The following is a 23,466-nucleotide window of genomic DNA, read 5'->3' on the forward strand; positions in this document are numbered from 1 at the left end:
GGAGGTGTTCTGCTTTGTTTTGGAGTTATCCTTGATGTTTGAGTTGATATATTTAGACAGCTTGTACAATGTGAAACATGAGGATATTATAAAAAAAGTTTAGTATGTTCATAAGTATTTTAAAATAATTTCATCTGTATTCTTAATCAAATTCATTGTTAATTTCTGATTCCAGATTTATTAGAACTTATAGCTACATCAAGGAATTATACAGAGCTTCTGACAGCCTGGAATGGATGGAGGGATAATACAGGAAAGAAAATGAAGTCAGATTATGCCAGATTTGTACAACTCAGTAATGAGGGGGTCAGAGAACTAGGTATTATACATTAAGAATTGAATAACATAGGATAAACAAATACACATTTTAAAAAATAATGCAGTTTTTCTAGCTCAGCTTGTGAAGGATGATAATAAAGTTTTTCTGAATGGAATGTTTTTAAGCCCTATTTATTGGCATTATGTTTTTCTGTCTATGCATCTGTTTGTCCGTCCGTCCATTTCTTCATCCATTTGTTAGGTTAAAGATTTTGGTCAAGGTAGTATTTGATCATTTTGATGAAGTTGAAGTCAAATCAACTTGAAACTTAGTAATGCCAAATTAGAGTCTTGACCCCAATTTCATGGTCCACTGAACATAGAAAATGATAGTGCAAGTGGGGCATCCGTGTACTGTTGACACATTCTTGTTTACTAGTAATTCATAGGAGTTGTAACAAAGAAAGGGTTACATTTGTATACCCCCTGTCTGTCTTTTGTCCACCTGTACATAATGCTTTTTTGTTGTGTTTTTATTTCTCAATCAGCAACTACGTGATATAAATTCTTGATATATGTCTTTTAGTTTCATCAGTTTACGCCATACTGTGTGACCCGTTCAACTTCAGTTCCTTCAATTGTTAATTAATAAACTGAACGGCTTTAAACAGGCATTCAAATGAGTAAAACAGGCATGAGTAAAACAGGCATTCAAATGAGTAAAACAGGCATTCAAATGAGTAAAACTGGCATTCAAATGAGTAAAACAGGAATTCAAATGAGTAAAACAGGCATTCAAATGAGTAAAACAGGCATTCAAATGAGTAAAACAGGAATTCAAATGAGTAAAACTGGCATTCAAATGAGTAAAACAGGAATTCAAATGAGTAAAACAGGCATTCAAATGAGTAAAACAGGCATTCAAATGAGTAAAACAGGCATTCAAACAATACAGATGTAGATTAAGAACATCTATTACAATTTTAGAGGAGCATAAAATCCCCAAGAACATTTTTAAGAAGTTGCCAGTTATATTTCAGCAAATATATTTGATGGTAATATTAATTAATTACAACAGGATATGAAGACACAGGTGACTACTGGAGATCTTGGTATGAATCTCCTACATTCCAAGAAGATTTAAAGGACCTGTTAGAGGAGTTACGTCCCTTGTATGAACAGTTACATGGATATGTAAGAGGTAGACTGATGGAACAATATGGAGCAGAACATTTCTCTGAGTCAGGACATATCCCTGCACATTTGTTAGGTTAGTGATGTATAAATATATAGATTAGTTTGTTCAGTTAAGCAGTTTATCCTTGCTATATTAATGTATGTTTGTTTATTCAGAAATTAAGGGAAAAAAATTACAAGCTACTATTTGAAATTGTTTTGTAGATAATTTCAAGAATTTTCTTCATTCTTTATATTTAAAATTTAAAATAATAAAAAAAAGATGACTTTCTCTTGGTAAAAGAAATTTCACTATCTAATAGTCCATTTGCCAATTACCGATTTGATCCTGTTATTACACACTTTTTAAATGAATTACCTCCCTTTGTAACTTGTAGACTGGTTCTATACCGGACAAAATTGGCTATTGCCAAGCATGATGAATTGAAAGTGATGTATCGGCGGTTTAACTAACTTTTCATGGATAATAATTTCTGATGTCAAAAGTATTAAGCTGAACAACAAATTAATGCAATTAAAAAATTTGAAAACCTTAAAGATTACTCACATTACGCACAGGTAAATTTGCTCTTTCTGATAGCTCTCCATTGTAAATAAAAATTAATGTCCGTCACAAGGGAGACAACTTAAATAGGGATCTCTAAATACAGGGTCAATAACAGTAATTGACAAATGGACTATTCTAAGGGACTTAATATTATCATAAGAATAAATATACATTGGATTATTATTTCAGGCAATATGTGGGCCCAAGAATGGAATAATATTTATGATATCGTTATGCCATACAAAGGAAAAGTTAGTGTGGACATCACTCCACAACTCAGGGCTCAGGTAGGATGTTGTATAGATGCTAACATTTACATTATTTTGTATCAATAGAGAAAAAACTAACAAGCAAAACCATTTATAAGAAAGAACTAGATTTAAAAACAAAAAAACATGTTACATTGTCCATAACAAGTGCATTTTACACCTGATACTTACATTAGGTATATTTCATTTATTAAATGCATCACTTGTGTATTTTTATGCCCCATTTTTATGCCCCATTTATAGGCATTATGCTTTCTGGTCTGTGCTTTCGTTTGTCAGTCCATTCGTTAGTTCGTTCGTTCGTTCATCTGTTTGTTTGTCCGTCCGCTTCAGATTAAAGTTATTGGTAGAGGTAGTTTTTGATGAAGTTGAAGTCCAATCAACTTGAAACTTAGTACACATGTTCCTCATGATATGATCTTTCTAATTGTAATGTCAAATTAGAGATTTTACCCCATTTTCACAGTCCACTGATCATAGAAAATGATAGTGCGGATGGGGCATCCATGTACTATGGACACATTCTTGTTTTATCTATATGTTAGGCATTATGGATGTAAACCAGAAACTTGATGCAGTCAAATTTTTGTCATATTGGTTAACAGAGAGAGGCTCTTTTCTGGCCTTTGTTAGTCTTGTATTATTTTAATTTTAGTTTCTTGTGTACAATTTGGAAATTAGTATGGCGTTCATTATCACTGGACTAGTATATATTTGTTTAGGGGCCAGCTGAAGGACGCCTCCGGGTGCGGGAATTTCTCGCTACATTGAAGACCTGTTGGTGACCCTCTGCTGTTGTTGTTTTTTATTTGGTCGGGTTGTTGTCTCTTTGACACATTCCCCATTTCCATTCTCAATTTTATCTTTTGCTACCATAAAAGCTTGAGCAAAGCCTTGAACTGTGTTTCATTCTTGGCTTAGAAAAATAATGTCCTAGAACTGTTGGAAAATTAGCAATAATCCAGTTTAAACCCTTGAATTTGTATTTGTCTAGAGCATTGTTTTTAAATTTGAGTTTTTCCCTCTCACAATGCTGCATTTAGAATTACTTGTACAGTCTCTTGAATGTGGTTAAGAGGTGGGGAATGACATTATTGATAAAATGATTAAAGGGAAAATTTGTGATTTTTTACTTATGGTTTAAATATCTTCATTATGACATAATATATATATTCACAAAATTTTATCGCTATATGTGCAGTAATAAAGGAGAAATTTAATAATTAATGAAAAAATATTAACTTCTTCCTGTAGGTTGTGACATTTTCTCCTGGTTCTTGCATGCCAGGATTTAAAATACAATCAATAAAAGTCTTGGTTTTTAATCATATTTTACCATTATCGTAAGCGTGCCAATGACTAATGCTATATCTAATAACCATCCGATAATAAGAAAATAAAACGCACAGACGTGCAGTTGTACACATTCATGAGAAAAATTTATATTTACCGTATATATTTCAATTTATTTTTGTAGACAGCACAAGAAATTATCATAATTATTTTTTTTGCTTAGATGTATACTTTTTGAGACTGATTAAGTGAATAAATTAAAGTATATAACTGAAACTGTTAAGACAATATATTGGTTTACGGTTATTGACCTTTTACTATCTACGCTATGACTTGATTTATGCGATGTGTGTATTATTCTCCGACAATACTCGTGAAGGACCTGTATAAAGGTGAAATGTTATTTGCAGAATTAGCTTAGCCTCTAGGGCACACCGTGCCAGGTGCGACTGTCTATTTGTATCAGTGGATTATAAGACAGGCGGTCAAGTTTAATACACAAATTTAAAATACATTTTCAAGGTGTTGACATAAACTAAAAAATGAACCGATTAAAGTCTGGAAATTAAAATAAGTTGTCGGAATGAAATGATATCCACTCTTATCATTTATTTATATTTTTAAAAAGGGAAAATAAAACTAGTTTAAAAAAGCATTTTACTTGTTCTAAGTAGGCAAAAAATGTACGGGAACACTTAAATTTAGACATTTGAAAGCCATGACCAAATTAAAGGTGTTCCTGTATTACATTTTTACTTCTAGTGTTTGGCATTAGATTTTAGCTGATACAACTATAACACATAGTCTCAGATTCTAGTGAGTTGGGAAGGGTTAATCTTATGATTTGATCCGAGAACACAATTAATTTCCCCTATCTGTCTATTATAACATAATGATTAATAAAAAAAAATCCCACCTGCGCTTTTCTAACAAGATTTGGTGTACATAAAGTTTGGCATTAACCACAAAACATATCAAAAAATTAGAAAACTTCATCGCCTCATTTTCTCTTTGCAACACAAAACACAAGGACACCAGTATGGGTTAAGCCAGAGAGTGATTGTTTACCTAACCCAATCACTCATTTCTGCTCAAAATATCAAAAAGAAATTTTACAGAAATTATCTTTGATGACCTTACATTCATATTAAAGCAAAAAAGAGGAAAAAATTCAAAGGAAAGGCAAAAAAAAAAATTTAAGAAAAAATACACTGAAATTAAAGGGAACTATATTTGTGGACAACGAAAATTGAAGGGGGATAATTGTGTTCCCGGACCATAATATAGATTATCTGATATCATTTGGATAATGGAAGAAGCTATACTATAAAAACAAATAAATTTATTACCAATACACTCGAGATCAAAGGTTGTTAATTTTGCTGATCCAGTTATTTTTTACTCACATATTTTTTCTATTTTGATTTGAGCGTGCTTGTTTTTACATGACAGTTTTTTTTTTTAATTTCTCTTATCTGGTTAGACGAAAGCAAACCTGCACAGTATATTCTGCATTTGTATAGTCCGAAGTTTCCTAATCGATATTCTTATTTCACATGTAAAATAAATGAACAATTATAAAAAAACGGCATTCATTTTGAAATATAGCACTGTTTTCTAGATTGAAAATGAAGTCACATATGTGAGGGTATAAACAGGACGAACTGATTAGAAATAACTGGACCAACAATTATATATAAAACGGAAGGAATAGGTGCTGAAATATAAATAAAAGTAAAATTTAATTTAGATAACATGGAGATTCGGTCTTTACCTATTCTAATAACCACTCTTAAATTTTGCTAGATTTTTTACACAGACTGTAGATCACGGACAGTTTTATATTGGTATGGTATAAATTTTATAAGTTTTACCTGTGCACACCTGGTTCACTCGCAAACACGCATGCGATTCATTGACCTTGTTCATTGTGTATTAAATTAAACACGCCTGCCAGGAAGTCGACTGTTATAATACCCGAATATGTCATTTTTACAATACCACGGTAATTACAGGTATTAAGCCATGCTGATTACAAGAAGTTAAGTTTTTGAACGTTGGTCAAGTTAGATCAAAACCCACAATAATCTAAAAATATACATTATAAAAAAGCATTTAAAAAAACTTTTTACAACAAAGATAAATCTCAGTTTATAATTCCTCCACAAAAAGTATCTCAGGTTTTTTCTCTAACTTTATTGTGACTACTTTCACATTATCATAGCATAATTCCTATATAATACTTGAAACTGTATCTCGGTGCCAAAAATTTAGTGACGAGCTAAAACCAATGAAATTGAGAATGGAAATGGGGAATGTACAATTTTAAGTCATTTACAGCTTTTCAACTTGACTTCACCATTGTATGCTGAATATTTAACCCTCTAAAAAAATTAAGATTACTTGTAAAATATTTTTTGAAATATTCTTATCAACCTTAATGAAGCATTACTTGATTTGATGATTTTGGAAATTGTATGACTTTTTGTAGACTTTTTCCATTACTTGGTCGAGTAGAACATCCATCAGCTTGACAAGTCATTTTAACACTGATTAACGGACATGTCATGCTGGATACTAGGACTTTGTGGTAATTAGATATCCACGGTCATTAGTTTTCAAGATGGCGTCTTCCCGAGAATTGAGAGTCGATTTTATCACTTATCTAGACGAGTAAACCTTTAATATTTTGGGAATATGCTTATTTATTTAGGGTGAACATAATATCAAATTTTATTTTTTTTGCGAAATTTTCCCTTTAACTATTGTAGAATTATACAGTTGAAAGAATGTTTAGAACAGCAGAAGAATTCTTCAAATCCTTAAACCTAACAGCAATGCCAGATTTATTCTGGAAGAACTCTGTGGTGAAGAAACCAAAAGATAGAGAAATTGTCTGTCATGCCTCGGCTTGGGATTTCTATGACCAAAAAGATTTCAGGTATTAAGTATGCAATTATTAGTCCCCTACCAACAAAGTTGAAGGGGTCTTTAGGTTTGCACTCTGTCTGTCTGTCTGTCCATCCTTCAGTCTGGCAAATTAGTTTTCCACACTTTTTTTCTTTGTGCTTGAAGATATTAGTTGATATTTGGTTTATTGTTTTATCATAACATGTTACAGATCTCTCTCATTTTTTTATCTGTTCTGATAATTTTGTGCAGAGTTATGGTCCTTGGACTTAGAAAATTCACTCAAATAATAAGTCCCCACCCCCCCCCCCCCCCCCCCTTAATGCTTGAATAGATTGATTTGAAAATTGGTATATAATTTTATCATGACAAGTTCTTATTTTGTTCTGGTCTGATGATTTTGAGCAGAGTTATGGTCCTTAAATTTCGCTTAAAAAATCAGTTTTCCAAACTTTATTTTGTCATGCTTGAAGGTATTGACTTAATATTTATATATAGTTTACACCATGACAACTTATAAATCAAGTTAGAATTTTGTTCCAATACAATGAATTTTTAACTGGTAGGGGACTATGTATTGCCCTGCAATACCCACAGAATGTTTGTTTTACTTCTATTTATAAACTTATTTCCCCATCTACTGTAGCCAACAAGGCGTTGAATTATTTGGCAAAAAAGTTATAAAAAAAGCATGAATTATTAATGTTCACCTATTACAGTCACTATTATATTATATCAGTAATTATGATTTTATTAAATAAGATATATGTAAAAAGGGGTTATCAATATCAATTTTATCTTGTTATGTTTTTAGGAAAAAGAAGCTTGGGATTCATTAATGAGTGTGTTGTGTATTAAGCCCATGTGGTTTATTGAGCAGTGTTATTTACATCACTTTACATGGATTGTCTGTATAAAACTATTTGCATTTGATCATCTCACTTAAGGCAACATGCAAATTTAAATCATACGCTGGCATTAGTAATATATAGACATTTTTTGTATTGTAGAAGGTCTCATTTATTGACAATTGAATATAAAATATGGCTGTCAGAGGTAATAATATGACCTGTTTTAAAAACATGTTCTGAAACTTGTTTTGAAAATTTATAAAATTGATAATTAGAAAAACATATAGTTTGTGACACACTTATTTCAGAATTAAGATGTGCACAGATATTACAATGGAACATTTAGTAACTATCCATCATGAGATGGGACATATACAGTACTACCTACAGTATAAAGATTTACCAGTAGTGTACAGAGATGGAGCTAACCCTGGTAAGTAACCATGGCTACATAAATAGGACATGTACAATTTCAAAATAGAGACAACTTGTAGTAAACAGAGATGGAGCCAACCCTGGTAAGCAATCATGGTTACATAATATGATAGCTCAGATAGGTATATTTACAACAACTTTCTACATTGAAAACGGTCAGACGACTTATTATAGGAGTTATTGCCTTCGAATGAGTATATTTACCATTTTTATGCCCCACCTACAATAGTAGAGGGGCATTATGTTTTCTGGTCTGTGTGTCCGTCCGTTCGTTCGTTCGTCTGTCCAGTTTCAGGTTAAAGTTTTTGTTCGAGGTAGTTTTTGATGAGGTTGAAGTCCAATCAACCTGAAACTTAGTATATATGTTCCTTATGATATGATCTTTCTAATTTTAATGTCAAACAAGAGTTCTGACCCAAATTTCACGGTCTACTGAACATAGAAAATGATAGTGCAAGTGGGGCATCCGTGTACTGGGGACACATTTTTGTTTTTACATTTTTCCTTATATATAAGACAAAGATAGGTAGAAACTCAAAAATAAAAATTAATCAGTAAGACAAGATGTACAATTAACTCAACATTGCTGAAATCGTTAGACGACTCCCAATTGGAGTGTTTGCCATTTAGTGATAAATTTTACATTTGTTTGCCTTCTAACCTTAAATTAAAACTTATAATAGATAGGTAGAGATTTAGAATTTAATGATCAGCAAGTCAAGATCTACAATTAAGTCATCATAGAGAACTCTGACAACTCTTTATTGAAGTAATTGCTCTTTATGCAATCAAAATTAAAAAGCAAGCCACAACTTCCAAGGTAATACTCATGTTATCTTATGAGATATCTTTAGATTTATTCAGAGAATCTAATCAATTGAATCAGGTTTATAAAGATAAGTTGGGAATACCAATATTTTAAAGCTATTTCTATATCATTTGGCCTGATTTCCCTCAGAAAACTCTTTTATCTAACAATTTATTCAAACAGAAGGAAACTCATGTAGTCTATAATTTTTATGTCCCACCTACGATAGTAGAGGGGCATTATGTTTTCTGGTCTGTGCCTCCGTTCGTTCGTCTGTCTGTGCGTCCCTCTGTGCGTCTGTCTGTGCGTCCGTTCGCTTCAGGTTAAAGTTTTTGGTCTAGGTAGTTTTTGAAGAAGTTGAAGTCCAATCAACATGAAACTTAGTACACATGTTCCCCATGATATGATCTTTCTAATTTTAATTTCAAATTATAGTTTTGACCCCAATTTTGTGGTCCACTGAACATAGAAAATGATAGTGCGAAGTTCAGGTTAAAGTTTTTGGTCAAGGTAGTTTTTGATGAAGTTAAAGTTACATCAACTTGAAACTTAGTACACATGTTCCCTATGATATGATTTTTCTAATTTTAATTCCAAATTAAAGGTTTGACCCCAATTTTCACGGTCCACTGAACATAGAAAATGATAGTGCGAGTGGGGCATCCGTGTACTATGGACACATTCTTGTTAATTATATTTCAAAATTGTTTGCAGCAATAAACAAATAAAGTCTCTAAGGAGCCTCCTCCTCCCCTCTCCACCCCTAAATCTTCTTTATTTCAGTGTAAAATGGACTGATGTTTCTGCTAGAAGATGACAGTTTCATGTGTATGCTATACATTAATATTCAGAATTCCTGTTTTCTGTCATATGCTATTCTCCATTCTCAATTTTATCTCTAAACCAGGCACATTATCTTTGCTACCTTTTACATTGCTTTGAACTGACAACATATTTTATTATATTTGTAGGATTTCATGAAGGAATAGGAGATGTTATGGCATTATCTGTAGCTACACCTAAACATCTTAAAACTATTGGTCTGTTAGATAAAGAGGAAAAGGATCATGGTATATATTATTATTTGTCTTTAAAGCATGAGTGTTTAATTTTCAAAATATATCTGTTTCTACAATAAACCATTATAAGATTAAACTATTCAAAAAAATATTGAATTATAGAATTGTAACTTGATAACATGTCACAAAAGTTCAGAGTATCCTAGTGTTATCGGTTCTCGATAGTGTAACAAACTTTTGCTCCGTATGGCCAGTTCGTCAAATAAATGTTGTCAAAGCTGATTGTGTTAATTTAGAAGATACTTTTATTCATTTCCGACATTTTCTATTATCCTCACGATTTTCTTTTTGGGTAAATCAAGAAAAATCAAAACATTTGTTGTTGTGCTCAATTTTGACATTGTGTGCAATATGTCATCAGTTCGCAATAGTTGTGAAAAGTATAGTATGGTAAGCATGTTTGATATTAATAGAAGATTTAAAATTACGCAAATTGAAAAAAAGTATCAATTAACTATCATTTGTCTCTAGAAACATATTTTTTTTTATAAATTTTAGCCTTATCCATCAATTCAGGCATCTTTAACCAATATCCTAGAAATTATCACTCAAGGACAAAAATATGCATTGAAAACTAATCTTTAATATATTTTAGATGATTTTAAATTATTGAACCCATTCTTATACGTTATAAGATGTTGTTACAGCTGTTATTTATATTTTACTGTTACAGTAACAATATTTAAAGGCATTACTTTTCCGATAATTGAATTGAATTGAATTTTAAAGTTCACAAGATATGGCCCAAACTGCGTTCCATAGATTTTTTTTTCATTGCAACGTCACACGACATCTTACAGTTGTGTATTACGTATGTGAACTTGACCTTCTTTTTGAGCTAAGTTTTGTTTACATTTGAAAACGTGGTATTTATGAACCAAGGAGTTGTTTTGGGAATAAGGAAAAGTAGGTTAAAATCGGAAAAAAATTATTTTTACTGTTGTAAAATGTCTGAAAACTTGAAATGTTGAAATTAATGCATGATTAAGACAGTTTTTAGTCTGTCCTTAAAATACCGACAAATAGAAAACATGTGTGATTTCGCGAACTACTTTTATTCTAACCATGCGCATTGCTATCAAGAACTGATTACTATCGAGAACAGATGACTACACAATATATGGTAAATAAAGATTTATAAATGGTTAAAAGATCGTACATTTTACAAAATTTTCTTGGTGCTTAAATGTCTCATTGATTGGATATATATGTTTTACAACAGAAGCAGAAATCAACTTCTTGCTAAAGGTTTCCTTGGAAAAAATAGCATTCTTACCTTTTGGATATCTTATTGACCAATGGAGATGGAGTGTATTTAGTGGGGAGACAACTCCTGATGAATACAATAAAAAATGGTGGGATCTCAAGTGAGTTGTCTAAGGTTACCATATTTGCCAATGTAAATGAAGATAACTATATGAAAAAAAGGAGGATGGAATATTTTGCAAGCTATTTGCTGTACTGCCAGATGATGAATTTTTATGTGTGTAAATAAATACGATTTGAAACCCGTCTAAGAATTATAAATGAGGAGATATGTGGTACAATTATTCAATGAAACAACTACATACCAGAATATAAACTAATTAGATGTTAAATGTTCATTTGAATATTGGGGAAAATACAAATTTTAAAGCAGGTCTTGAACTCCATTCTTTTCCTTACCCCAAAAATAAGCACATACATTTTTTTTTAGAATTGTTACCAATCATAGTGCAATAGAATAATGAACAGTGTCAAAACTACAATAAAAGGCAGTCAATAGAAGACAATATTTGGACACAAGCAAAACATATAAAATAATGCCTACAGTTACTTTCAGCAAAGTCAAAGTACTAAAGCTACTGATTTTAAATCATGTGGTACTATACTCTCATATCAAGGATGTGCTTTGTAGTAAATCCACATTGTGACAGCAACCTCATAAAAATGTATCAAGAAATTAAAATAAAAAACATCTTGTGCCATGGCCTAAATGGAATAAATAAGTCAAGATTATCAATACAGAAAAATTCAAAGGAACATTAATGTCAACTTTCAAAGACAAATAAGAGGGTTAATGTATACTCCTAAATTACCATACTAAAATGATTTAACACAGTATGGTTATACACTCTTATCAAAAAGTCAAAAGCTGTAAAAATGGTTATAAGACAATTTTCAAACTCATTTTGATTGGAATAAAATTTTTAGAGTCTTACAACTTTTCTTTAAATTCCTGCAGTCCATGCAGTAACAAATATAACAAACAAGAAGTTCATATACTTATTTGCAATATTTATTTCCAGATGCCAATATCAAGGTATAGCACCACTATAGCAAGATCAGAAGAAGATTTTGATCCAGGAGCAAAATATCATATTCCTGCAAACACTCCTTATATTAGGTAAAGTTGTAATTATTAGCTGCGATATAACACAAAATTGGGCAAATGGTAAAAATGTTAACTGATTCCTTGGACAGAACATTTATTCTTAATATTGATTTTAATTCAGAAAATGATTATGCATCTTTAATGATTTTTTACACTGACAAAAACATAAGATTTATGAAGGAATAAAGATTGATACCTTTCTCAAAATATCCATTGCTAAAACAATCAAAATAATATGTCAACCCTAATTTTTTCTATGATTAATTTTGAAAAGTGAAATGCCTGGATACATATGGTAATCGAGGTTCCCTTATTTTGAGGATTCATGCAAAATGATATTAAAATTCAGGTTGCATTGAATTATTTTTATCTGTTTGATTTTAACAATATTCAGAATACATACATAAATAATATGGTAAAAGTATTGCTTTTCAATATAAAGGGATAGAAAAATGTCTATTTTAACTTAGACACTAAGACTGCCATTCCACTTTATTTACAGATACTTTGTAAGTTTTGTAGTACAGTTCCAGTTCCATAAGTCCCTTTGTGAAGCTGCAGGACATACAGGACCATTACATACTTGTGATATTTATAGATCACATGCTGCAGGCAAAAAGTTAGGGTAAGTCTGATTTCTCTGTAGATATCAACCTTAAAACATCAATGTGTTATTTATAGATCACATGCTGCAGGCAAGAAGTTGGGGTAAAGTCTTATTTCTCTGTAGGTATCAACCTTACATCAATGAGATATTTATAGATCACATGCTGCAGGCAAAAAGTTAGGGTGTCTGATTTCTCTTTAGGTATCAACCTTTACATCAATGTGATATTTATAGAACACATGCTGCAGGCTAAAAGTTAGGATAGGTCTGACTTCTCTGTAGTTATCAACCTTTACATCATGTGATATTTATAGATCATATGCTGCAGGCAAAAAAGTTAGGATAAGTCTGAAATTATTGTATGTATCAACCTTTACATCAATGGATATTTTATAGATCATATGCTGCAGGCAAAAAGTTAGGATAAGTCTGAAATTATTGTATGTATCAACCTTTACATCAATGGGATATTTATAGATCACATGCTGCAGGCAAAAAGTTGGGGTAAGTCGGATTTCAAGATTCTTTTATAAGCTTTATCATGCACATATAAAGTACAAATTAAATTTGCATACATTTGAGATTATTTTCATTTAAAGCATGATTTAACCATTTTAGGATTCTTTTATATACTTCAGGGATATGTTAAAAATGGGGATCATCTAAACCATGGTCAGAAGCAATGGAAGTTTTAACTGGACAAAGTAAAATGAATGCCAGTGCTCTGATAGACTACTTCAAACCCCTCACTGATTGGCTGAAGACAGAAAATAGTAATAAAGGTTATAAAGTAGGCTGGGATACAGCATGCCCAGTCAGTTCTGTTTCCAACCAAATGACGCTAGAACTTGATCGGGCTAAGAAATGGCTGACAGGAATACAACACTGCTGCTGAACATGCTCTTTATGTTCAAACTGAGGCTGAGCTGGGCATACACTTCAAATATAACTGATGAAAACCAGGAGAAACAGGTTAGTATTGTCAGTACAATTTAGTTGTGAATGAGCTTATTATACTTTGCTGGGGCCTTATTACCCTGGTCAGTCCCCTCCCTGAAACAATATCCACTTGGGGGGTCCAACTTAATACTTAATTGATAGTTGGTACTGCTAGGGTTCTGTTACCACACCCTTTTCATATAATATAGATTTTTAAATGTATATCTTTTCATATAATATAGATTTTAAAATGTACATATTTTCATATAATAATAGATTTTTAAATGTATATCTTTTCATATAATATAGATTTGTAAAATGTATATCTTTTCATATAATATAGATTTAAATGTATATCTTTTTCATATAATATAGATTTTTAAATGTATATCTTTTCATATAATATAGATTTTAAAAATGTATATCTTTTCATATAATATAGATTTTTCATATAATAAGATTTTTAGAATGTATATCTTTTCATATAATATAGATTTTTAAAATGTATATCTTTTCATATAATATAGATTTTTAAAATGTATATCTTTTCATATAATATAGATTTTTAAAATGTATATCTTTTCATATAATATAGATTTTTAAAATGTATATCTTTTCATATATTGCTTAGGTAAAAATGTTACCTTTTCCCATATTGTATGGGTTTCATGTGGTGTGTAATGTAAGAGTGCAATAATAGTGTCAAAAGAAAGAAAACTAGTTAATAAACACACAGCCAATATAATCACAGCTAAGAACACCAAGAAATATGACATATAAAGAAGTTTTGTGAATTTTATTGACCCTTATCATATATTGCTGATAGAATTTGCGATGAATACTATGTGTTCGGTTGACAACATGTCTTTTTCTGCTTATTATTTCATCATTTCAAATAAAAGTAATTAATATATAAAAAAAAGAAGATGTGGTATGATTGCCAATGAGGCAACTCTCCACAAGAGACCAAAATGACAAAAGAAATTAACAACTATAGGTCACCGTATGGCTTCAACAATGAGCAAAACTAATACCGCACAGTCAGGTATAAAAGGCCCAGAAATGACAATGTAAATAATTCAAACGAGAAAAACTAATGGCCTTATTTATTTAAGCATGTTAAATATTTTATATGTTTGTATAATACAAAGTTCTTCCTTGCTGCAAGAATAACCATTTGAATATTTGAATGTAGATTGAAGCTAGACTGGTTTAGCCAGGTTCAATAAAGAAGCTGCCCACAATGCATCAATGTTCAAATGGCAGACATTTAATGATGAGTCTGTGAAGAGACAGTTTGGAAGCATTGCTGATATTGGAACTGACGGTTTGTCAGATGAAAAGAAAACTAAAACAAGTAAGGATGACATGTTAAACTTTTAAGTGTCTATACTTATAGAGAAATCCCTACCCACTTGTGTGTTATCTGTTGTAGATGGATTGGTACATCTTCCTATACAGATTGCTTTTCAATTACATTCAAATGTATTTTTATTAAAAACTATTCAAAAATAACTATTAGGACTTCATAAGAAGGGTACCAAAGATATCTAAGAAATTACCCATATTTTAATGTCAATGTTCAGTGAATTCATACCGTATAGTGGGTTTTTTTCGAGGGTGTGAAATTTTGCGATTTACCTAGAATAAGGTCTACTATATAGTTTAATGGTTATTATTTTGGAGGATTCAAACTTCCATCAAAACATTTGCATGTAAAATTTTAAATTGGTGGATTTTTTTTTGCGATTTTGTTCTATTCGCGAAAATAAGCAAAAATTTACACCTCGCGAAAATAACCCGCTATACGGTAACAGGTAGCAAATGATATTTGTCTTAGAAAACATTAATCTGCTATTTTGCTAGACTATTTGAATAGTTGAGTAATATTTGATTTATCATTTTACAGTTCAAGTTGTAGCTGATGGATACATCTGGACTTATTTCAAAAATATTCGACATTTTCTAATCTATATAATTTTGGGGATTGGCCCCCAATCTTGTTAGTGCCATGGAAACTTGTTAAATATTAGAATTCTTGATCATTATTTAAAATGAAGGAATTGTTGTTTTTAGCTGAACAGTTTACAGTCGGACATGGAAGGAATATATGGTAAAGGTCGTGTATGTTTGACTGAACAGAATTGTCTACCCCTGGAACCAGGTAAGATTCTCAAAATTGTAAGGCAGGATTAGTCATAGTTTTACCTAATTGTCAGTGACAAATTTAATAATGATAAAAATATGAACCTAAGAATTGTGAATTCTTGTTGATATATGAATTACAATAGTTATACATGTACTTTGAGGAAAATATTCTAGCAAGAGGTAGGAATATAATGCCCTCGTTCACATGTACATTTAATTCGAATTGAATTTGAATCGATTTGCGAATGGAATTCGCTAATTAACGTTCACACACTCTTCTTTTTTAATTCAAATTGATTCGAATTGGTTGATTCGAATTATCCAATTCACATTAGAAAAACACTTTTGTTAATACGAATTAAAAAGTTAACGTTGTTTGGACAGTAAAGCGAATTTGACATGCATTGTAATTTGAATTAGAATAGACGTTAGGACATAAACGTTTCGAATACGAATTAAACTAATTCGAATTAGTTAATGGGAATCAATTTGAAATTACATGTGAACTCAACATAAGTTTACGTTCTACCCTAATATCAGTTCTACAAAAGTTTTGACAATGTTATAAACAATCATTTTCAGATTTGTATGAAATAATGGCAACATCCAGAGATTATGATGAACTACTGAAGATTTGGAAAGGATGGAGAGATGCAACAGGCAGACAGATGAAAGATAAATATGCTCAATTTGTGGAACTAAGTAATGAAAGGCATTAAAGAATTAGGTAAGCATTTGAAAGCATTTATCAATTAAGCCAATTCTTTTAAGTATGAAATTTTATTTAAAAAAAGTTTGCTTCAGAATTATGTCAAAATAAGTGGAAAGAATTTTGTGAAACTTAATGGTGTTATATGTATCACTTGATATTAAAGTATAAGAATTACATCAAAGATTATCTGAACTAGAAAGTAATTATTTGACAAAATTTTTTGTTTAAATTCAGGGTTTTACAATGACACTGGAGAGTTTTGGAGGTCCTGGTACGAATCCTCAACCTTCCAACACGATCTTCAACATTTGTTAGATCAATTGAAACCTTTATATGAACAGCTTCATACATATGTTAGACGTAAACTCAAGGACAAATACGGGAGCGGACAGGTTTCCTGCATCTGGTCATATCCCAGCTCACCTCCTAGGTTAGTATATCATTGATCGTAAGAGATCCGTTTCTTTACAGGTACATATCTCAGCCCATTTCCTAGTTAAGTGTGTAAAAGAAAATGAGATATAAGTTTCTTCAACTTATCATTTGGACATTTTTTAAATCGTTTTAATTATTTCAAAGTTTTCTGTTTTTTTACAAACAAAAAACAGTATGTGTCGAAAAAAATATGTTTCTTCTACTATAAATCCCTTAAGATTGCCACTTGACTTATGTATCCATGGTGAATCTGTAATTTTTGTGAAATGAAGTACTGTGTTACAAATACTAATTTATTTAATTCTAATACAATGTAGTTCATGTTACACTGTTATATGATGTATATGTTCCAGGTAATATGTGGGCTCAGGAATGGCAGAATTTGTATGATATTATGATACCTTATAAAGGAAAATCAAATGTGGATGTTACATCTCAAATGCAGGCACAGGTAATAATTTAATTTGGGATGTAATGCGTCTTTTGATTGGCTGACGTTGTTTTGTTTATCAGCTCATAGACATAACATTGTCATGTGACCGTGACCTAATCCACCGTTTTTGTAGAGCCTGCGATTTTTGTCACAGAAAGCTCGACATAGGTATAGTGATCTGGCGGGCGGCGGGTGTTAGTTCACTTTTTAAAAGCTTTATATTTAGAAGGTGGAAGACCTGGATGTTACAAAGTTTCCCTCAGTCACATGTCTAATGTCCTTGACCTCATTTTCATGGTTCAGTGACCACTTGAAAAAAAGATAAAATTTTATGTAATGTTAAATTCTCTCTTATTATAAGTAATAGGATGGTAGCTATATTTGGTATGTGGGTACCTTGCAAGGTCTCTTCACTTGACCTCGACCTTATTTCATCGATCAGTGAACAAGGTTAAGTTTTGGTGGTCAAGTCCAAAATCTGAGATTCTATAAGCAATAGGTCTAGTATATTCAGTGTATGGAAGCACTGTAAGGTGTACATGTCCAACTGACAGGTGTCATCTGACCTTGACCTCATTTTCATGGTTCAGTGGTTATAGTTGAGTTTTTGTGTTTTGGTCTGTTTTACTTATACTGTATGCAATAGTCAACTTTATTTTTTGTATGGAATGATTGTAAGGTGTACATGTCTAGCTGGCAGGGTGTCATCTGAACTTGACCTCATTTTCATGGTTCAGTGGTCAAAGTTAAGTTTTTCAGTTTCAGTCTTTTTTTCTAATACTATATGCTATAGGTCAACTATATTTGGTGTAATGAAATATTTATGATCTATATGACAGTCCGTGCAGGTTTTATTTGACCTTGACCTCATTTTCACGGTTCATTGCTCAGTGTTAAGTTTTTGTGTTTTGGGCTGTTTTTCTTAAACTATAAGTAATAGATCAACTATATTTATACCCCATGCAACGAAGTTGCGGAGGGTATAAATATTTTTGACCCGTCCGTCAGTCCCTGTTTCTTGTCATCGCAACTCCTCTCAACCACACAAACAGAATTTCACGAAACTTTTCAGATAATAAGGACATACTATGTAGTTGTGCATATCGACAGGAAATTGCGATTCAATTTTTTTTTTCTAGGAGTTACGCCCCTTTGAACTATTTACTTTAATGTACTACTGCAACAGTTTGTCATCGCAACTCCTCTCAAACCACACAACAGAATTTCACGAAACCTTTTCAGATAATAAGGACATACTATGTAGTTGTGCATTATCGACGGGAAATTGCGATTCATTTTTTTTTCTAGAGTTACGCCCCTTTGAACTTATTTACTTTAATGTACTACTGCAACAGTTTGTCATCGCAACTCCTCTCAACCACACAACAGAATTTGACGAAACCTTTTCAGATAATAAGGACATACTACGTAGATGTGCATATCAACAGGAAATTATGATTCAAATTTTTTTCTAGGAGTCATGCCCCCTTTGAACTTATTTGCTTCAATGTACTTCTACAACAGTTTGTCATCTCAACTCCTCTGAAAACACACAACAGAATTTCATGAAATTTTGTGGATAATAAGGACATACTATGTAGAGGTGTATATTGACAGGAAATTATTATTCAGTATTTTTTCTTATACAATTTTTTTTCTTATACTTATTTAATTTTTCCAATGACAATGTGGGGCGTCCTCACTAAGGTTCTTTAATTGTTGTATGGAAGAATTGTTAGCTGCCTGCTGGCATGGTTCATCTGACCTTGACCCTCATTTTCTTGGATAATGTTTAGTTTATGTGACAGATGTAATAAAGCTTTATGTTTAGACTATCAACATAATATCAATGATTAGTAAGAAGGTGAAACATTTCAGTGTGTGCACTCTTGTTTCATGGTTTACTGCGGTTTAAATGGAATTTAGAATTAAGTTATAAGAAATGGCTGTAATATTTTTTCTGTCTATGAAGAAATAACATATAAAATGTAGTGCACACTGAATATCCCACGAATCATTCTTTAAAAGATTTGCATATATAAAAAGTCAAGAAAATGACATCAGATATAGTAAATGTAAATGGGACAAAATGTTAGTTATGAAATTACTACTTTTAGGTCAGTACACAAATATATTTCTGTTCAAACAATTATGTTCTTATTAATAAGAGTTATAAGTTTTTCCTGATAGAGATTATTTCTCATATTTAAAAATATTGTTAGTTATTAGGGCCCCCGCCTAGTGACAGGTCAGAATCTAGTCCATATCAACTGGGTCTGCTCTATATCTAGAAAACAGTTATAATTTCATACTTTATACTTGACATGTATAATTACGAACACCAGAGTAATAATGTGTGTACAACTTTCTAGGTCAACGTTCAATGTAAAAAACTTTTTTTATTAGGTGACAACCCCATGTTTTATGGTAAAGATTGTGTCTGCTCTATATCTTGAGAATCGTTATGATTTCAAAGTTTATACTTGACATATATATTAACCAAACCAAGAGGTTGTGTCATAATGTATGTACAACCTCTTAGGTTAAAGGTCAGTTCATCTGTCTGTCGGTCAGTATACTTCCCTATACAATTTGTGTCCGCTCTATATCTTATATTAACCATTATGATTTCCCTCTTTATACTTGACATGTATATTAACCAACACAGAGGGTGTTTCATAATGTATGTACAACTTCCTAGGTCAAAGATAAAAATCTTGGTACAGCGTAGCCCAGAGAGATGGCTCTCATCTCAATGATGTCTCGTTTTAATTATTCTGCATGTCATTTTTCATTTGTCAAAATCTATATATATCTATTCTAGAATTACACAGCACTGAGGATGTTCCAGACAGCAGAAGAATTTTCACATCATTAGGGTTGAAGCAATGCCTCAGGAATTCTGGGACAAATCAATCATAGAGAAACCAGCAGACCGTGAAATTGTTTGTCATGCTCAGCATGGGATTTTTACAACAGGAAGGATTTTAGGTTTGGACACCATTAATGAATAAAAATTTAAAAGAGAATTTAAATCTTGTGATATATTTGTTTACAAGATCCAATAAAAACTTAATAAGAATTGCTATACATGTACCATATTTAGGTGAAAGAAGGGCACTGACTTGGTAGACATATATTTATTTGCCCTCCTTTGAAAGTGACTGAGAAGAACATATAAAACATAAATTCATGACTTAAAAATCCCTTCTCACTTGTCTCAGAAACATATTGTAGTATAACCATAGTAATTTGCATCTTCAGTTTGTATATGCCCGTCAAAATTTTGAAGGGACCTATTATGGTATACAAATGTCCAGCGTCTGTCTGTCTGTCCTTCTGTCCGACGTCCACATGTCCCACCATAACTTGAGAACCGCTTATCCAAATTTCTTTAAACTTAATATAGTTCTTTCTTATGATGGTCAAACGATCTGTATATTTTTGGGTGAAAATAGGATTTAACTTTTGAGTTACAGGACTTTTAACTAAAACAGGGGTGTGAATTTTTCAAATGTTGCGCTGTATCTCAAAAAATGATTGCTTTTAACTTCACACACTTTTTAATTATATTAATTAAAGATCTGTAAACTATTTGGTGATGATCAAATTTTGTTTTAGAGTAATTGAGTTTTTTTGTAAAAAAGGGGGGTTGGTTTTCACATGTCGCGCCATATCTCATAAACCATTTATGATTATTGCTTAAAACTTTACACACTTCTTAGTGATATTAATCTAAGATTTGTATACTTTTTGGTGATGATTCAAAATTTTATTTGGAGTTATTGCGTTTTTTTGTAAAAAAAGAGGGGTTTTTTCACATTGCATCGTATCTTAAAAACCATTAATGACTTTTGCTTAAAACTTATGACTTCTTAGTTATATTAATAGAAAGATCTGTATGTTTTTGGGTGATGATTCAAAATTTTATTTTAGTTATTAAGTTTTTTGTAAAAAAAGTGGTTTTTTTTCACATGTTGCTCTGTATCTCAGAAACTATTTATGATTATTGCATAAAACTTCTCACACATGACGAAGGGCGTATCATGTGCTCATGGAGCAGCTGTTTATCTGTTTTCTTCTATTGTCCTTTTGTATGTAAAGCATTGCAGCTTTCAAGATTTGTATCTTTCTGTGTATTGTGAAAGTTATATCAATGGATCATCATTAGGATTTTGGGTTCACTAAGATGCTTCTAAATGTTTGAATCATGGTAATTGTTCAGTCTTTACATTCAGAATTCATTATTTTACACATTGGATGTATAAATATACAGATAGAATGCATGAAAGAATAGCATTTATAGATATCATAATAATCAGAATGGCTAATCTTATTATTTTTTATATTTAATGATACTTTAACATTGTCATTTGTTCTAACCTGTAGGATTAAGATGTGTACAGCTGTGAACATGGAAGATCTGATTACTATTCATCATGAGATGGGACATATACAGTACTTCTTGACAATATGAAGATAAACCTGTAACCTTCAGAGATGGAGCAAATCCTGGTAGTAACCATGACAACATAGTGTTAGGACATATACAGTACTTCTTACAATATATAGATAAACCTGTAACCTTCAGAGATGAAGCAAATCCTGGTAAGTAACCATGCCAACATAGTGTTAGGACATATACAGTACTTCTTACAACATATAGATAAACCTGTAACCTTCAGAGAAGGAGCAAATCCTGGTAAGTAACCATGGCACTCATACCACATCTTCCTTATAATCTATGGCAACATAGTGTTAGGACATTTGTAGTTTTTACAAGATAAAGATTAACCTATAACCTCAGAGATGGAGCAAATCCTGGTAAGTAACCATGACAACATAGTGTTAGGACATATGTAGTTTTTAAAAGATAAAGATTAACCTATAACCTTAGAGATGGAGCAAAATCCTGGTAAGTAACCATGGCAACATAGTGTTAGGACATATGTAGTTTTTAAAAGATAAGATTAACCTATAACCTCAGAGATGGAGCAAATCCTGGTAATTAACCATGGCAACATAGTGTTAGGACATATGTAGTTTTAAAAGATGAAGATTAACCTATAACCTTAGAGATGGAGCAAATCCTGGTAATTAACCATGGCAACATAGTGTTAGGACATATGTAGTTTTTACAAGATAAGAATAACCTATAACTTCAGAGATGGAGCAAATTCTGATAACTTACAACTGCAAAAAGTTGCCTCGACATTAACAGTAGTTCTCACGACATAGTGATTTTGACATGTAACCTTCAAAGATGGAGTAAAGCACATAGGTACTAAGTTGATATGGTAACGTCAATAAATTGAGCATTTAGTACAAATATGATCCTTAAAACCTCGGGAGCTGAATTATTTCAGCTTTAGAATATGTATTGATAGGGGGACTTTCTGACTAATTTCTTGTGAGCTAGCTCATTTAAAGTTCTACTCTGGTTCAAAACTTGGTATAATTAAGTTACATCAAATTGTTATCATCCTAAAAATTTGATATTTGCCACTGAAATTCAGGATCTTTCCTTCATTGGTATCTCATTCTAAATGGTATCATATTGTGTCTGCCTACTGTCACACATGTTAACATATTAGTATACGCTCAAGACACACATTGTATTAGGGTGAAGACAATTACGGTAGTTTTAGTGATCTAGTTGATAATCACAAACACAAAACCATTAAAAATAAAACATTTAAAAAAATGCATACATTAACAATACATTTTTCTATAATTTTAGGCTTCCATGAAGCAGTTGGTGATGTTTTAGCACTATCTGTTGCCACACCAAAACATCTTCAGAAAATAAACCTTTTAGAATACCGTGGAGAATGACAAAGGTATTTTGTTATTAATAAGAAATTGTTGCAGAATTAAAGGCAGTTATTTTTAGATTTCAATCATTCTATTTACTTATAGTTGCATTATATGTATGTTTCAATTAATATGTTACTTTGATTGGCTAACTGCAATCTCACGTCTTCTGAAATTAACATTAATTTCAAAATGAAATGTATATTCATGATGACATGAGCTTTCACAATAAAGTTCACAGGTAAATAAAAGAAAAGTTGATAGAAATCATGTTTTTATTATCCTAAATCTTTAAGATTTTATAATGCCATCTTAGCATATAGAAATATCTATTGCCTTAATCTTAGTTAAAAAAAA

The 23,466-nt window shown here is 31.5% G+C and overlaps 1 protein-coding gene across 1 annotated transcript; it reads left to right on the forward strand.

Annotated features, from left to right (window-relative positions):
• Positions 1–1,351: 1,351 nt before the first annotated feature.
• LOC139509334 (angiotensin-converting enzyme-like) lies at positions 1,352–23,135 on the forward strand. Its single transcript, XM_071296128.1, is given in 24 exon segments — positions 1,352–1,528; positions 2,192–2,289; positions 6,336–6,505; positions 7,634–7,758; positions 9,540–9,638; positions 10,870–11,014; positions 11,936–11,949; positions 11,952–12,033; positions 12,524–12,646; positions 13,267–13,282; positions 13,284–13,515; positions 14,784–14,924; positions 15,477–15,481; positions 15,644–15,731; positions 16,298–16,422; positions 16,424–16,442; positions 16,662–16,813; positions 16,815–16,857; positions 17,216–17,313; positions 20,120–20,175; positions 20,177–20,247; positions 20,250–20,286; positions 21,685–21,810; positions 23,036–23,135. Coding segments are annotated over 23 exon segments (2,088 nt in total). The 5' UTR covers positions 1,352–1,467; the 3' UTR covers positions 21,773–21,810; positions 23,036–23,135.
• The last annotated feature ends 331 nt before the right edge of the window (positions 23,136–23,466 follow it).

Source organism: Mytilus edulis, unplaced genomic scaffold (assembly GCF_963676685.1).
Source record: "Mytilus edulis unplaced genomic scaffold, xbMytEdul2.2 SCAFFOLD_1478, whole genome shotgun sequence".
In the NCBI taxonomy this organism is placed as follows: Eukaryota; Metazoa; Mollusca; class Bivalvia; order Mytilida; family Mytilidae; genus Mytilus; species Mytilus edulis.